Source organism: Sminthopsis crassicaudata, chromosome 2 (genome assembly GCF_048593235.1).
Source record: "Sminthopsis crassicaudata isolate SCR6 chromosome 2, ASM4859323v1, whole genome shotgun sequence".
NCBI classification, from domain to species: domain Eukaryota; kingdom Metazoa; phylum Chordata; class Mammalia; order Dasyuromorphia; family Dasyuridae; genus Sminthopsis; species Sminthopsis crassicaudata.
The window spans coordinates 310,427,680-310,445,752 of NC_133618.1; the positions used below are offsets into that span (position 1 = coordinate 310,427,680).

Sequence of the window (18,073 nt, forward strand, 5' to 3'; positions counted from 1 at the left end):
GAAGAGAAAGGACTGAGTGAAGAGACAAGCCAAATAGACCATTTAGGTTAAACAGGGCACCTGAAAAGTGATGAGAATCTGCACTAAATCTGCCTGAGATGATAGAAGGGTATAAATGTTAAAGATATAGAGTTAGAGCCTTCAAGACTGGTAACTAATTGGTTATTTGGGGCTATTTCAGTGGAGTATGATTACAGGCTACATAGTAAACTTGGAAAAAAAAAGTAATGGCACTGCCCTCCGTAGAAGGTTCGGAAAAGGGAGAGGGATGAGGGGAAACTTGAGAGAGAAGTTCACGAATTTCCCAATTGGGCAAAGAGAGAGAGAAGATAAACTATTGAGAGAAAGGGGCGAAGGGCGGGACGAGGCAGCGCCCAGCAGTGGATAGTGCACCCCTTAGAAGTGCGGAGATCCCAGCATCGCCACTTTCTAGTCCCTGAGAGATGTAGAGCACATCACTTTCCTTCTCTAGGATTCACTTTCCTCCTCCGTAAAAGGAGGGAGTTTTATGCTCGATGACCTCTAAGGTTTCTTCCAGTTCCAGATCTCTGATCATAACAGTACGAACCAGAGAACCCCCACGTGGTCCAGGCTCCAGAATCACCAAGCCCGGGTTTGGGTTCCGCTCTCTCCCTCCTTCCTTATTTGTGACTTGGCCCCCAAGCCGCCTTCTCCCTTTCCCCCTTAGCAGAGCAGCCACAGACCAGCGGGCCAAACCCTTTCCTCAAACCGCCAGTCGACAGCAACCAGGTTACCGCCCCAAGGTCCCTCCGAGGCGTGCCCCCACCCTCTACCTTCGGCTCTCACGTCCACTCCGCTCTCACCAGCGATAGGCCGAGCGGGAGCCTAAGCCACACCCGCTCTCCCTCTGGATTGGTCATTGGAGTTTCGGGCTGCTCCTCCCCTCCCTGCGCCCCCACCCCTTCCTCCGGCCCCGGGCCAGCCTGGAGTCCGGGGGTGTTGGGTCCCGCCTCCATGTGACTGCCGGGTCGGGAATTGGCGGCGGCGCGGCTGCCATTTCCGGTTTGCCGGAGGTGGGCGGGTGGGGTGCGGCGCGGAGCCGGAGCGGCCGCCAGATCCTGCCTCGCACCTGGTGCTGCCGGCAGGATGCGCCCAGGGCCCGGGGGTTGCTGCTGCCGCCGCCCTCCGCTGCCGAACGGCTGCGTCGCGAACGGGGAGCTGCGGAACGGGTATGTGAGGAGTAGTCCGGCAATCGCCGCCGCTTCTGCCACTGCCACCAGCCAGGTACGGGGCCGGGCGGCTGCCCGGGGGGCTCCTTCGGGATTCGCTGTCGCTACCGCCGCGAGGCGGGACTCGCGGGCCGGCGAGGCTTGGGTCCTAGGCGGGGCCGCTGCGTGTTCAGGTGTATGGCCCCAGACTATTCCCCCTCCCCCCTTCCTCCTCGGAGCTGGCCCCCCCCTCCTCGGGATGCTCGGCCAGTGCGGCGCTGGGGGTGTCTTCCTGTCACCTGATCCTGCGGGGCTCAGGCACCCCAACTTCAGCGATGGGGAGGGAGGGAGGACTATCCAGGTGGCGGGGATACCCCCATTCCTCTTCTCTCCCCAAGCCCGTCGCGTACCTCCTGTAGACCTCTCCTCTACTCTTTTACCCACTTCCTTCTTCCTCTCAGGTGTTTGCTTTACCTGTTGGTCGATAGGGGGAATAAACCCGCCTTCTTCGAAACCCTTGGAAGGGTGTGGGAGGAAGCCTGAGGTTGACATTCAGCCTTTCGGTGACATTAAGTGTTTGCCACGTGCGGAGCCTGGCTGCAATGTCTCTCTCTTGCATATGTATATACTGGCTAACTAGCTGCCCCACAGGCGCGCACTTGCCTCATCATTCCCTCTTTGGGAGAAGACCTATCCTCTGGGTAGAGTAGTTGTGTAATGGTTTGTGTTCAACCTAACCATTGAACGGATGGGCTGTAAACTAGGGTATATTTTGACCTGGTAGTGACTTGCAATGAGTCTAATAATTGAGAATCAGGGCTGACTCATCAACTGATTTGAAGAGGCATTTCCCGCAGAATATCCAGTAATTGTAGTGTACTAATTTCTTGATATATCCATAGATTACAACCATAAGAGTTCTTGCCCGCGAGAAACTCTGAATTTCTTGAAATGCCCAAATTTGCACGCAGCAGTGGAAAGTTTTAAGTGAACAGTGACTTTTTTGCTGTCAGGTATGCTGGCTTTAAAAATACTTGGCCTTTTTAGGATAGTGGTGATGATTTGCAGTTGTTATTAAACGACCCCTTTAGGGACTGTTTTTCTCGTGTATCTATGTGGGGAGGGGAGGGCGGAATAGCTTAGTACCTGATACCACCTGAAACCTTGGTACCACTGTGCCATCTAACTGTCCTGATACATAGTAAGTGCTTAATAAATACTAATAGTTTAAGAATAATTGTAAAAAGGAACCAAGGTTTTCTCTAGTAGCTGTGACAATTGCATTTTTCAGTAGAAAGAATATCTAGTCCAGGGAGAAGAGGCTATCCCAGACTTATTACTCTTTAGCAAGTAACAAAAAAGAAAGAAAAAAAGGCATATTTCTCCAAATAGAATTATCTGTCAGTGCTTAGTAGTGATAGAAATGGTGTTGAATTCAGTAAAGAGAAAATAGGTCAGATGCCCTTTCTGTTTTAAAATATAAGGTGATATAGTAGAGAGCAGTATCCTGAAGTCTAAGAAGCCTAGGCTCAGATCCCTGCTACATATACTACCAGTATGATGTTTGGCATCTCTGATACTTTCCTCCTTCATTAAATGGAGATGCTACTTTCACTTTACACTGGCGCATCTTTTAATTTTTTAAATAATTGTATGGAAGATTAAATGATAAATAGGTTAGTTGATAATGAAAGAAGCTTTGACTTTTATGGTGATATGAAAATGCATGTATCATGTTTTTTTTCTAGGCTAAAATGTAGCAAAGACATTTAACTTGTTTTCCTGTTGAAATTGTAACTAAGAAAATAAGTTGAAAATGGAAATGAAAACAGTGTTTCTTTTCTAATGGGTCATGACCCCTTCTTGGGGGGGGGGGAAGGAATCAAGAGGAAGATCATTTTCAACTTAGGCCTGTGTTCCTATGCTTGGTATATCTTTTGTTTAAGTGTTTCCTTCCCTTCTCTAGAAGCAAAAATTGTTTTGCTTTAGTAAAATCAGGGCCCCAACCACCCCACAATTTGTAAATTTGCATTCACAATTATGAACGCTATTTAGAACTTTAAAGATTGTAAGAAATATTAAGTTATAAGAATGAGATCAATACATACAATATAATATTGCAAGTAATAGTCAGGTTTATGGCCCAAAGGAAAATGTCTGTGTGTGGAGGAAAGCTAGGTGTATATTTTATGTCTCTAAAAGAAGAGATACAACAAATTCTTTGTGGAACTTCTAAGATCACAGTGTACTTATTTGAAACTATCAGAATAAAGAGAATCTTAAATATTGAAAACTATTAGTGCTGAACTTCATTTTCAGTGGTATATTTAGATGGTTGGAAGAATATTGCTTAATTTGCTTCCTTTATTTATTTATTTATTTTTAACAAAGAGCCCAATATGGGTAGTTTTGTTGCTTCCTAGTCTGTTTGTTTGTTTTCTTTTTACAGCAAGCTAAGAAAAGGAACTAATGCATAGTGACTCAACTATTTGGGAGTTTTTTTGGAGGGAAAATGTTGTATGGATATATGTAAACTATTAGCTAAAAAGTATCCTAAGATGACATATATGGTTTCTAAAACTAAAGCTATAAAGTGGCTTCCTTACCAAACCAAATAATCACCCACTATATATGGACAAAAGCTGGTTGGACTAACCAGGCTACTCTGTAAGGTATTTATGATTTCTTAACACTACCACCTTTGTAGTAATTCTTAGTGTTCAGTTTGCTCTTCTAAATGGTGTGTGAGATTATTATCTATATATTTCTAGCTACCTTGCAAAGTTATTTTGAAAAAAGTATTTTTTAACTTGCTGCGATTTTACAGTAACTTTAAAACTCACAGTTCTAAGAGTACGGACTCAGTTGATTTAAATAATGTAGACATTATGTAATGTTGTTTTTGAACCTCTTCTTTTATAGATGAGGAAACTGAGGCCCAGGAGTACATGGCATTGGGTAGTGCCACTTTGACTGCTAGTGCTTATTTTCCTGGAAACTTTTGGATTGTCCTTTCATTTGTTCTTGCTCGATTCTTTAGGAAGATCATCAGGGTTCCTTTAGTCTCCACCCTACCAAATATATGGCCAGGAAGGAAACATACTTGTCAGATGTGTTCTGATTGTGCCTTGAGTCTTTCCAGGGAGAGTCTCAAGGCTTTCATTGAAACCTAATTTGGAGTCCATTCTGTACTATGTCTTATGGTAGCATGTTATACTTTTTTTCTCTCTTCTTTTCCTTGAAAATTGGGGGAAAAAAAAAAAAGGAATCCCAGGAATCTAAGGGCTGAATCACAAATGCAAAATGAACTTGTGAAGGGATTAAAAAATATGTTTAAAGGGTGAAAGCTCTAGGCTGTATGTAGAGATTTAAGACTGTCTTTTGTGCATAGGAAGGCATTTTGAGAGGAACAATCAAACATTATTGTGTAATGGTGCCTCTGGATGCTTATGGATATCACCAAGAAAGAGCAATTGAACAATAAAGCATTGATTTTTCAGACTCTCCCTTCCCCCCTCTTCCCCATGTACAGCTAAATGGGAGAGGGGTCTTGCTGGTAATTTATAGTTCAGAAAATTTGCTACCATTACCAGAAGCTTTCAAAGAATCATAAAGCTAGAAGTCATCTTAAAGGATTTTACAATTCATTTTCTGCCCTTTTGTACAGTGGTATTTTAATCATCCTAGTTACATTAGTTCTCTGCCTTGACAGAATGGGAGGAAAAAAAGAACACTACAAAAGTTAGAAGGTTTGGGTGAATTTGGGGAAATTATTCAACTTTCTCGAGCTTCATTTTTTTCCTTTATAAAATGAAGAGATTGGAAAATGATCTTTAATGTCTCCTTTAACTCTATCCTATGATTCTACCTCCAGGAAAGAAGATTGTATCATATTTCCCAAGTAGTATGTTATTATCAAGAATATACTTCATGAAGTAACTAGATGGTCAATCACTTGTTCTGTCTGCAGAAGTAAGGTAGTGTGACAAGTTACCATCTTCCAATATTAGTGAGTCTCAGCCTTCATTTTTGTGATAACCTGTGTGTATACAGCTGATGTGCACAAATCTCAAAACAAAGTTAACTTTAAAATTTTAAAGAATGTATTATTCTGGGAAGGAAATATTGCAAAATAAACATTATAGAATATTATCACAACATTAAGATTGGGGAGTAATACTTTTAACATTTGGCTACATTAAAACTTTTTTTGAATATTTACATGTATGTTTAATAAAACATTCAAATTTCCATTTTGAAATCTTATATAAGTAAACATAAATATCCTCTTTAAATGAGCTAGAAAAGAAAATGCCAAACTACTCCCAATTCTTTGCCAAGAAAATTCTAAACTAAACAGCAACAAAATATGAAGGCTAATTATGAAATATTTTTTTAGTCTAAAGAATCTTGCTTTAGGGGCAGCTAGAGGGTGCTGTGGATAGAGCACTGACCCTGGATTCAGGAGGACCTGAGTTCAAATCTAACCTGAGGTACTTAACACTTCCTAGCTGTGTAACCTTGGGCAAATCACTTGATATCAATTGCCTTGCCAAAAAAAAAAAAAAAAAAAGAATTTTGCTTTCATCTTTCTTTATAGGTCAGCTCTTTAAATTTATTATTGTGCTGCTTTAAAACAATATCTCAAGTCTGTATGCGTCTTTGAACTATACCTCCTATTCATAGATAGTTGAAAGTACAAGGAGACAAATCTTAGTCATACTATTGTCGTACTTTCTTTTTAACACATTCTTCTGACTTTGTCAGTCAATTAATAGTATTAAATATCTATTTCATGTTTGGTATTGGAGATAAAAATATAGAGAATGAAAGAAATCCAGGGGTAGCTAGGTGGCATAGTGGGTAGAGTACAGGCTCTGGGGTCATGAGGATTTAGATTCAAATCCAGTCTCACTTACTGGCTGTGTGGCCCTAGGCAAGTCAGTTAATATTGATTGCCCCTTCCTCCCCCCCAAAAAGAATGAAACAATCCATCTTTCTAGTGAGCTCATGTTATAAAAGTACATATAAAAATGCATGCAGCATAAATATAAAAAATTGATAGAAATACAAACTTTAGTGTACAATGTAGTTTTAAAGGGAAGAATCAAATTTATAAGAATTCAAGCCATTCTCCAATTGATAAATGGTCAAAGGATATGAACAGACAATTTTAAGATGAAGAAATTGATACCATTTCTAGTCATGTTAAAAGGTGCTTTAAATCACTATTGATCAGAGAAATGCAAATTAAGACAATTCTGAGATACTGCTGCACACCTGTCAGATTGGCTAAGATGACAGGAAAAGATAATGATGAATGTTAGAAGGGATGTGGGAAAACTGGGACACTAATACTGTGGAACTGTGAATGAATCCAACCATTCTGGAGAGCAATTTGGAACTATGCTCAAAAAGTTATCAAACTGTGCATGCCCTTTAATACAGCAGTGTTTCTACTGGGCTTATATCCCAAAGAGATATTAAAGGAGGGAAAAGTACCCACATGTGTCAAAATGTTTGTGGCAGCCCTTTTTGTAGTTGCAAGAGGCTGAAAACTGAATGGATGCTCATCAATTGGAGAATGACTGAATAAATTATGGTATATGAATTTTATGGAATATTGTTGTTCTGTGGGAAACAACCTCTCAGAGAGGCCTGGAGAGACTTACACGAACTGATGCTAAATGAAAAGAGCAGAACCAGGAGATCACTATACATGGCAACAAGATTGTATGATGATCAATTCTGATGGATGTGGCTCTCTTTCACAATGTGATGATTCAAACCAGTTCCAATTGTTCAGTGATGAAAAATGCCATCTACACCCAGAGAGAGGACTGTGAGAACTGAGTGTGGTTTACAACATAGCATTCTCAATCTTTTTGTTGTTGTTTGCTTGCATTTTATTTTGCTTCACTTTTTCTCTTCTGTGGCACAATAATTGCATATATTGGATTTAACATATATTTCTACCATGTTTAACATATATTCAACTACTTGCCATCTAGGAGAGGGCATGGGGGAAGGAAGGGGAAAATTGGAACACAGGGTTTTGCAAAGGCTAATGTTGAAGAATTGTCCACACGTTTTGAAAAATAAAAAGCTTTGTTAATAAATAAATTAAAATAAAAGAGAGAATAATAGCATTTAAGAGGTAAGATCAGGAAAGGCATCATGCAGAAGGTGATCCTTAAGCAGCATTCTAAAGAAAGACTCAGGGCAAAGGTAAAGGAGGTTGGGAATGCATTCCAGCCAGGGGTAAGGGGGGGGAGTGGAGTTCTCTGATGCAAAGGCATGGAGTCAGGAGATGAAATGCTCTGGAATAGATAGAAGGCTGGTTTGAATGGATCATGGAGTACAGTAGGAGGAATGAGGTTTAATAAAATTAGGTCCAGGTTGTATAGGACTTTGAGAAAAACTAACCAGAGGATTTATAATTGGTCCTAGAGCAATAGGAAGTATCTGGGGTTTAGTAATATAGTCATGTGCCCATTCTGAACTTTTTCCCTTGCCTAGTTATTGTAGGTTTTTTCACTTTTCACTTTGTATTTTAAAAACATTTTTCCTTGCTCAAATGTGTCATTGTGCTTTTTTTCTATATTTTAGCATCATTCTTTTGTAATTCTTCCATTTTTACTGAAATCATTTTGATTTCTTATCCTTTCATCCAAGACACAGACTCTTCTACACTCAAACTTGATAGTTGACCCTATACAATTTCTTGTCATTAGCTATTGAGAAAATATTTTTCAACTTCTTATACAAGTATCACAGTTAGAATTCCTATTTTTAAAAAAATTGTCAGTGTTGGAAGAATTGTTGGAAGACAGAATTGCTAAATGATCTGTTGAAGCTTGACTTAGTACAATCATTCTAGTGACAATTTAGATTTTTTAAATAGTATTATATTTTTTACAATTATGTATAAAGATTAACATTGATTTTTATAAGATTTTGCACTTTACATTTTCTTCTCTTTTCCTGCCTCTTACCCAAAACAGCAAGCAATCTGATATAGATTAAACATATTGATATAAGCTAAACATATGTTAAATATTTTTTCACCTAAGTCATATTATAAAAGAAGACTCAACAAAATAAATTATAAATTCTGAAATAAGCCTGCCCATCATTTCTTATAGAACAATAATATTCTATTACATTCATATACCATACCTTATTCAGCCATTCATCTGTTGATGGGCATCCACTCAGTTTCCAATTCTTTGCTGCCACAAAAAGATGCTACAAATATTTTTATATGTATAATCCTTTTTTTTTTTTTTTTTTATGAGCTCTTTGGGATATAAACCTAGTAATGGTATTGCTGGATCAAAGAGGATGCACAATTTTATAGCCCTTTGGGCATATTTCCAATACAATTTGTAAATTTAAAATAAGGTACATAAATTACACATAATTTTTGACCTAGAGATCCCACTATTGGATATTAAAGATCAAAACAAAGACATCAAAATATTCATAGCAACTTTCTTTGTGGTAGCAAAAAACTGGAAATAAAGCAAGTAACTTATCAGTTAAGTGCATAACCAAAATTAGCTATGGTATATGAATATAATAGAATGTGCAGTAAGAAATTGCTTATTCAGAGAAATAATGTTAGGATTTGTACTAATTGTGAGTGAAATTAGAATTAAAAGAGGCAATATATATAATTATATTGTATATATATAATTATATGTAAATAAAATTACAATTACTAAAAAGAAGTCAAGCTAATCAAGTGAAAAACTAGCAAAGATTCCAGAGAATAAATTTACTTTCTCTCTCACTGCATGGGGTAGGAGGACATCTACTATGTTAGAATGCTATATCCATTGTTAGATGCAGGAAGAGTATTAAACATATTTTCCCTTGATTTTTATTTTTTGTAATAAAAGACAGTTTAGGTAAGGGAGGACAGTTTTTTTTGGTTTGTTTTTTGCAACATATTTTGCACATATTTTTCCTTGCAAAATTGGCAAAATGTATCAACAAAACATTTTTTCGAAATATCAAATATTCTAATCTTCTGCATTGGGGAAAAAGTAACTTCATTCTCATTACCAATGAAACAAAAGTGACTTCTTTTGAAACTATCTCCTACAGTACTTAATTTTTAAAAATCTTCATTTTGTTATAGAATACTTTTTGAAGATTTAGACAAAATTTTTAGTAGTATTTTATTTTTCCAATTAGATGTAAAGAGTTTCCAACATTCATTTTTGTAAGATTTTAACTCCAAACTTTTTCTCTCTCCCTTCTTTACCGCCCCCCCCAAATCAGCAAGCAATTTGATATAAGGGATACATGTACAGTCATTTTAAATATTTCCATATTTGTCATGTAGTAAAAGGAAAATCAGAATAAAAGGGGAAAAAAACATGAGAAAGAAAAAGGAAACATACAAAAAAGAGTAAAAATAGTATCCCTTGTTAAGCATTCATTCTCCATAATTCTTCCTCTTGATGGGGATGGCATTTTCCATCCCAACTCTATTGGAATTGCTTTGGATCACTATACTGCTGAGAAAAGCTAAGTCTAAAATAGTTGATCAGAACATAATCTTACACCTCCTGTGTACAGTGTTTTCCTAGTTCTACTCACTTCAGTCAGCATCAATTCATGTAAGTCTTAATATCTAGACTTTTCTAAAATCAGTCTGCTCATTGTTTCTTTTTTTTTTTCTTCCAATTTTATTTTCCCCCTGTTACATATAAAATAAAGTTTTGTTTTTTTTTGTTATATGTGTACATTTTTTACATATTTCCATATGAATCATGTTCTGAAAAATCAGAATAAAATAGAAAAAGAACAGATGAAAAAAATGAACATAGTATGTGTTGATTTAAATTAAATTTCCATAGTTCTCTTTCTGGATGCGGGTGACATTCTCCATCCAAAAGTTTATTGATTGCTATGCATCATAAACTGCTGAGAAGAACCAGGTCTGTCATAGTTGATCATCACACAGTCTTGTTGCTGCGTACAATTTTTCCCTGGTTTGGCTTGTTTCAGTCAACATCAGTTCACTAATGTCTTTCTAGGCTTTTTTGAAATTAGCGTGTTCATCATTTTTATGGAAAAATAATATTCCATTACTTTCATATACCATAATTTATTCAGCCATTCTCTAGTTGATGAGCATCTACTAATTTTCTAATTCTTTGCCACCACAAAAAGAGCTGTTACAGATATTTGTGTGCACATAGGTTCTTTTCCCTCTTTTATGTTTTCTGTGGGAAGATCATTTCACAACTCCACCAATAATGCATTAATGTCCCAGTTTTTCCCCTCCAACATTCATTATTATCTTTTCCTGTCATATTGGTCAATCAGAGAGGTATAAGATGGTACTTCAGAATTGTTTTAATTTGTATTTCTTTAATCAGTAATGTTTTAGGGCACTTTTTCATATGAGTATAGATGGCTTTAATTTCTTTATTTGAAAATTGTCTGCCGTTCATATACTTAGACCATTTATCTGTTGGGGAATGACATACTTTTTTTGTAAATTTGGCTCTCTTCTTTATATATTTGAGAAATGAGCCCTTTATCAGAAATATTGGCTGTATGAGGAGTGAAACAAGGTTGCCCACTATCACTATTACTATTCAGTATTATATTAGAAATGCTAGCTTTGGCAATGAGTTGAGAAAGAGATTAAAGGAATTAGAGTAGGTAAGGAGGAAACCAAATTATCACTCTTTGCAGATGATATGGTATACTTAGAGAACCCCAGAGAGTCTACTAGAAAACGATTAGAAATAATCCACACCTTTAGCAAAGTTGTAGGATACAAAATAAACCCACATAAGTCATCAGCATTCTTATATATCACTAACAAAATCCAACAGTTAGAGTTACAAAGAGAAATTCCATTGAAAGTAACTACCAAAAGTATAAATATTTGGGAATCTATCTGCCACGGGAAAATCAGGAACTATACGAGCAAAACTACAAAACACTTTCCACACAAATAAAGTCAGGTCTAACTAATTGGAAAAATATTAAATGCTCTTAGATAAGGCGAGCAAATATAAAAAAGAAGACAATACTATTTAAGCTATTGACAATACTATCTAAGCTATCTTTATTTAGTGCTATACCAGACTCCCAAAAAACTATTTCAGTGACCTAGAAAAAATAACAAAATTCATTTGGAAGAACAAAAGGTCAAGACTTTTAAGGGAACTAATGAAAACAAGATCAAATGAAGGTAGCCTAGCTGTACCAGATCTAAAATTGTATTATAAAGCAGCGGTTACCAAAACTGTTTGGTCTTGGCTAAAAAATAGACTAGTTGATCAGTGGAATAGGTTAGGTTCAAAGGACAAAGTAGTCAATAATTTTAATAATCTAGTGTTTGACAAACCCAAAGACCCCAGATTTTAGGATAGAACTCACTGTTTGATAAAAATTGCTGGGAAAATTGGAAATTAATATAGCAGAAACTAGGCATTGACCCACACTTAACACCGTACACCAAGATGAAGTCAAAATGGGTTCATGACCAAGACATAAAGAATGAGATTATAAATAAATTAGAACATAGGATAGTTTACCTCTCAGACCTGTGGAAGAGGAAGGAATTTATGACCAAAGAAGAACTGGAGGTCATTATTGACAACAAAGTAGAAGACTTTGATTATATCAAATTGAAAAGTTTTTGTACAAACGAAACTAATGCAGACAAGATTAGAAGGGAAGCAATAAACTGGGAAAACATTTTTACAATCAAAGGTTCTGATAAAGGCCTCATTTCCAAAATATATAGAGCATTGACTCTAATTTATAAGAAATCAAGCGATTCTCCAGTTGATAAATGGTCAAAGGATATGAACAAATACTTCTCAGACGAAGAAATTGGAACTATTTCTAGCCATGTGAAAAGATGCTCCAAGTCATTATTAATTAGAGAAATGAAAATTAAGACAACTCTGAGATACCACTACACATCTGTCAAATTGCCTAGAATGACAGGGAAAGATAATGTGGAAAGTTGGAGGGGATGTGGAGAGCGTTTTGGAACTATGCTCAAAAAATTATCAAACTCTGTATATCTATAATATTCTTTTGTTAATTCCTTGGGGTCTCTGAAGGCAGCCTTAGTTTCAGTTCAGTAATCACCCCAAATGCAGCTAGGGATTAAAGTCCAAATCCTTTATTGTTTCCTTCAAAGTCTTATCTCCTTTACTTGGGGTTCCTCTAATTTTCTGGAGGCCTTCCAGATCTTGGTTTCAACACAGCCTGCCACCACTTCTCTGTCTTCCTTAGTTCTGCCCCACTGCCTTCTCTGGCTTCTGAATCTCTTTAACTGAATCCTGGCTGAGGCTCTGAGAGCTTCTAGTGTGCTTGTCCTTTCTGGCCCTTTGAGCTCCTCCTTATATGTTCCACACTGAGTATACACCAATCATTATATCACTAGGAAACCATTATTTGTTGTAAGATTAAGTCAATACTAAATTAGATTTAACCACTGTCTCCTCAATTCCACTTACTTAGCACCTTGTTTCAAGTACTGGCCCATAACATATACCCTTTGATCCAGCAGTGATACTTAACACTGTCCCTTAGCAGAGATCTTAAAGAAGGGAAAGGGACCTGTATGTGCAAGAATGTTTGTGGCAGCCCTCTTTGTAGTGGCCAGAAACTGGAAACTGAGTGGATGCTCATCAATTGGAGAATGGCTGAATAAATTGTGGTATATGAATGTTATGGAATATTACTGTTCTGTAAGAAATGACCAGCAGGATGAATACAGAGAGGCTTGGAGAGATTTACATGAACTGATGCTGAGTGAAACAAGCAGAACCAGGAGATCATTATATACTTCAACAACAATACTATATGATGCTCAATTCTGATGGATGTAACTCTTTTCAACAGTGAGATGAACCAAATCACTTGCAATAGAGCAGTAATGAATAGAATCAGTTACACCCAGTGAAAGAACTCTGGGAAATTAATATGAACCACTACATAGAATTCCCAATCCCTCTATTTTTTTTTTAAATTATAGCTTTTTATTTACAAGATATATGCATGGGTAATTTTTCATCATTGACAATTGCAAAACCTTTTGTTCCAACTTTTCCCCTTTTTCCCCTTTCCCCCCCTTTCCCCCTGATGGCAGGTTGACCAATACATATTAAATATGTTAAAGTGTAAGTTAAATTCAATATATGTATACTTGTCCATATAGTTATTTTACTGTACAAAACTGTACTGTACAAAACTTTGAAATAGTGTACAATTAGCCTGTGAAGGAAATCAGAAATGCAGGTGGACAAAAATTCTTCTTTAAAAATTTCTTTGGGATATAAGCCCAGTAGTAATACTGCAGAATCTAAGGGTATGCCCAGTTTGATAACTTTTTGAGCATAGTTCCAAATTGCTTTCCAGAATGGCTGAATGTATTCACAATTCCACCAATAATGTATCACTGTCCCAGTTTTCCCACATCCCCGCCAACATTCTGCATTATTTTTCCTTGTCATTCTAGCCAATCTGAGAGATATGTGGTGGTATCTTAGAGTTATCTTAATTTACATTTCTCTACCAAACCCTCTATTTTTGTATGCCTGAATTTTTGATTTTCTTCACAGGTTAATTATACATTATTTCAAAGTCCAATTCTTCTTGTGCAGCAAAATAACTGTGGACATGTATACATCTATTGTATTTAACATATACTTTAACATATTTAACATGTATTGGTCAATCTGCCATGTGGGTGAGGGGGTGGGGAGAGGGAGAGGAAAAATTGGAGCAAAAGGTTTAATGCTGAAAAATTACCCATGCATATATCTTGTAAATAAAAAGCTATAATAATAATAATAATAATAATAATAATAATAATGATAATAAACCTTTCTTGATTATAAATCTTTTTTTTTTTCTTTTCTGAGGCTGGGTTTAAGTGACTTGCCCAGGGTCGTACTGCTAGGAAGCGTTAAGTGTCTGAGATCAGATTTGAACTCGGGTCCTCCTGAATTCAAGGCTGGTGCTCTATCCACTGCGCCACCTAGCTGCCCCTCTTGATTCTAAATCTTTAAAAAAAGAAATATTGGCTGTAAAAATTATTTCTCAGCTTTTTGTGTCCCTTCTAATTTTCACTGCATTGGCTTTGTTTGTGGAAAACCTTTTTAATTTAATGTGATCAGAATTATTCATTTTGCGTTTCATAATGTTCTTTAGTTCCTTGATCAAACATTTCTTCTTTCTCCAAAAATCAGACTAAGCCTTGCTTTCCTGATTTACTTATAGCATCACCTTTGATGTCTAAATTATGAACCCATTTCAACTTTTTCTTGATATAGGGTGTGAGATGTTGTTCTATGCCTAGTTTCTGCCATACTAGTTTTCCCAACAATTTTGGCCAAATAATGAGTTCTAATTCCAGAAGCTAGAGTCTTTAGATTTATCAAACTGTAGTTTACTGTTTGATACAAGATACAAGATTGTGTCTTGTGTACTTAACCTGTTCCACTAATACCAAATGATTTTGCTAACTTCTGCTTTATAATAATAATATTTAGCTAGGCTAACTTAATTTGCATTTTTTTCATTAATTCTCTTGATATTCTTCTTCAGTTCAACTAATACTGTATTAATAAGGAAATTAATTTGAGGTTGAATTTTCATTTTTATTATATTAATTTAGCCCACTGATGAGCAATTGATATTTTTTCATATTTTTTCAGTTGTTTAGTTCTGACTTTATTTATGTGAAAAGTGTCTTGTAATTGTGTTAATATAGTTCCTGGCTTTGTCTTGGCAAGTAGATGCCCACATATTTTACATTTTATATAGTTATTTTAAATGGGATTTCTCTTTCTATCTGTTGCTGGTGTACTTTGTTGACAATATGTAGAAATGCTGATTTAAGTGCGTTTATTTTATATCCTGCAACTTTGCTAAAGTTGTTAATTGTTTCTAGTAGTTTTTAGTTGATTCTATAACTTTATGCCATCTGCAAAGAGTGATAGTTTTGTTTCTTCAATGCCTATTCTTAATTCCTTTGATTTATTTTTCTTCTCTTATTGCTAAAGCTAACATTTATAGTACCATATTGAATAATAGTGATAATAATGGGCATCCTTGTTTCGCCTCTGATCTTGTTGGAAATACTTTTAACTTATCCCTATTATATATAAAGCTTTCTGATTGCTTTATGTAGATGTTACTTACCATTTTAAGGAAAATTCCATTTATTCTATGTTATCTAGTATGTTTTTTGGTTTATTAGGAATGGCTGTTGTATTTTATGAAATACTTTTATTTCACCTGTTGAAATAATCATATGATTTCTTCTAGTTTTTTTATTGATACGATCAATCATGCTGATAGTTTTCCTGATATTGAATCAGTTGGGGAAATTTTTTGCCCTTAATCTTTTACAAAAGCAGTAGTATGTCACACTGAATATTAACAGACTGCCTCTTTGGAGTCAAGTGGACCTGGATTCAAGTATTTGCTGTAACATTCATTAGATTACATTTTGCTTCTAACAGTAAGATGTTATAAATAACAGAGGACTTACTAGAGTTTCCACATTAGAATTTCTAAATCAAGTAAAAAAATTTCCAATGAATGAGAGTTGAAGGAATAGAAATATATATATATATATATATATTTTTTTTTTTTTTTAAATAGGGAGGATGCTACAGATGAGAAATGTCATGTGTACCTTCAGGTACACATTATTCATTTTACTTAACTATTTCACTGTTTAAAAAAAATAATTCTCAGTAAAATAGAAGTAATCTCTAAATATATTTTTTTTAATTGAGCCCTGTGTTCCAATTTTTCCTTCATTCTCTTTTCCTTCTCTTCCTCCCCCTCCCCTAGATGGCAAGCCATCCAATATATATGTAAATATTTTTAATGCTATAATAAAACATATCAATAAAACAAAAAATCCCACAAGAATGGAAGTGGAGAGAAGTAGACATAGGTTATACATGTACAATCATTTTAACACATTTCCATATTAGTCATTTTGTAAAAGAAAAATCAAAACAAAAGGAAAAGGAAAGAGGAAGAAAAAATAAAAATTAAAAAGGTAAAAATAGTATATTTCAATCCACATTTAGTCTCCATAGTTCTCTTTCTGGATGTGGATGGCATTTTCCATCCTTAGTAAATTGAAATTGTCTTGGATCACCACATTGCCAAGAAGAGCTAAGTCTTTCATAGTTGATCATCATACAATCTTGCTGTTCTTTTGGTTTTGCTCACTTTATTTAGCATCAGTTTATTTTAAGTCTTTTCAGGATTTTCTAAAATCAGCCTCCTCATTTCTTATAGAACAATAATATTCCATTATATTCAAATACCACAATTTATTCTGCCATTCCCCAATTGGTGAGCATCCGTTCAATTTTCAATTCCTTGCCACTACAAAAAGCGCTATTATAAACATTTTTGCACACATGGATCCTTTTCTCTCTTTTATAATCTTTTTAGAATACAGACCTCGTAGTGACACTGCTGAATCAAAGAGTGTGCACAGTTTTCTAGCTCTTTGGACATAGTTTCAAATTGTCCTCAAATTGGCTGGGTCAGTTCACAACTCACAACATTAGTGTCCCTGTTTTTCCACATCTTAGTTGAAACTTTAAGGAAATTTGGGATACTTAATATGGTAGTACTTAAGAAGGAAGGGCAGCTACCTGGGCAGTGGATAGAGCATTTGATTATTTTTCTAATTCCAAATCTAGTGCTTTTCCATTCCATCACAAAGCCATAGTATAATCTATTATTTTGCAAGCCTTCAAGCCTAGCAACAAGTTCTAGCATTTTTTTGTTCTTAAAGCAAACACCATTTAAAGAAAAGATTACTTGGGTGTTCCAAGATCTGGTCCCATAAGTTGCAAATAGTTAAGATCCTAGAACTTCTTGAGTCCTTAGGTCTCCAGGGTAAGTGTCAGAAAGACCTGCTGAATTTGTTGCCTCTTTTGCATTGGATATGTTTTGGAAAGACCTTTTTCCTTTTTCGCTATTGCTCAGTTGTTTTTCAGTCATGCATTAACTCTTTGTGACTCCATTTAGCGGTTTTCCTGGCAAAGATGCTGGAGTGGTTTAACATTTCCTTCTCTAGCACATTTTATAGGTGAGGAAACTGAGGCAAACAAGGTTAAGTGGTTTGCTGAGGGTTACACAGCTGGGAATTGAGACTGCCTTTGATCTCAGATTTTCCTTACTTATTTACATGAAAAGGGGTCAGTTTTTTTTTTTTTTTGTTTTTGTTTTTTTACCTTGCATATCCAAGACTATTTAGAACGCTAATATATCTATTAGAATATTTTTGGGTATCTTGGAAACTTTGTGATGCTCAGACCAAAATAGTTAATTTGTTCAGATTTAATGTGTAAAAAAGCATTATTTATTGGAAGAATGGTTGCTAGGCAGGGGGAGGGAGAGTGATTAGAGGTATTATTATTCACTTTTTACATTCCAGAGAGGTATGCATGCCTATCTTAGTTAATTTGTGACTTTAAATTTAAGCCCTTTCTTTGTTCCAGTAGAGGACAAAAAATTACCAACATCTTCATCTATATTACTTTCTGTATATTTTACAGCAAAATATCTTGAAGATCACCTGGAAACTTGAGGAAGCTGAATGTTTTTCATAATAATGCAGGAAACCTTTTGTACAAAGCATCCATTTTGAAGTATAGTGAACTTAAAAAAAGCTAAGGCAATTTCATGTTTTGGTCATTTTTTTTTTTTTTTTTTTTTTTTTTTTTTTTTTGCTGAAGAATTTTTGGAATTAGGAAAGATTTTCTGTTTGGGAATTCTGATAACTTTTGTCCTTGTCTAGAAAGGTAGAAAATTCTCTCAATATTATGCTCGGGGAAGCTAGGTGGTACAGTGGATAGAGCACCAGCCCTGAA

The 18,073-nt window shown here is 35.9% G+C and overlaps 1 protein-coding gene across 1 annotated transcript in view; it reads left to right on the forward strand.

The window, feature by feature from the left end:
- Window positions 1–1,021: 1,021 nt before the first annotated feature.
- Window positions 1,022–18,073, forward strand: part of SPTLC2 (serine palmitoyltransferase long chain base subunit 2) — a 129,644-nt gene continuing 112,592 nt past the window's right edge. The window contains exon 1 of the mRNA XM_074289885.1: window positions 1,022–1,245. Coding sequence (XP_074145986.1) covers window positions 1,108–1,245 — 138 coding nt within the window. The 5' untranslated portion in view covers window positions 1,022–1,107. The remainder of the gene's footprint in view (window positions 1,246–18,073) is intronic.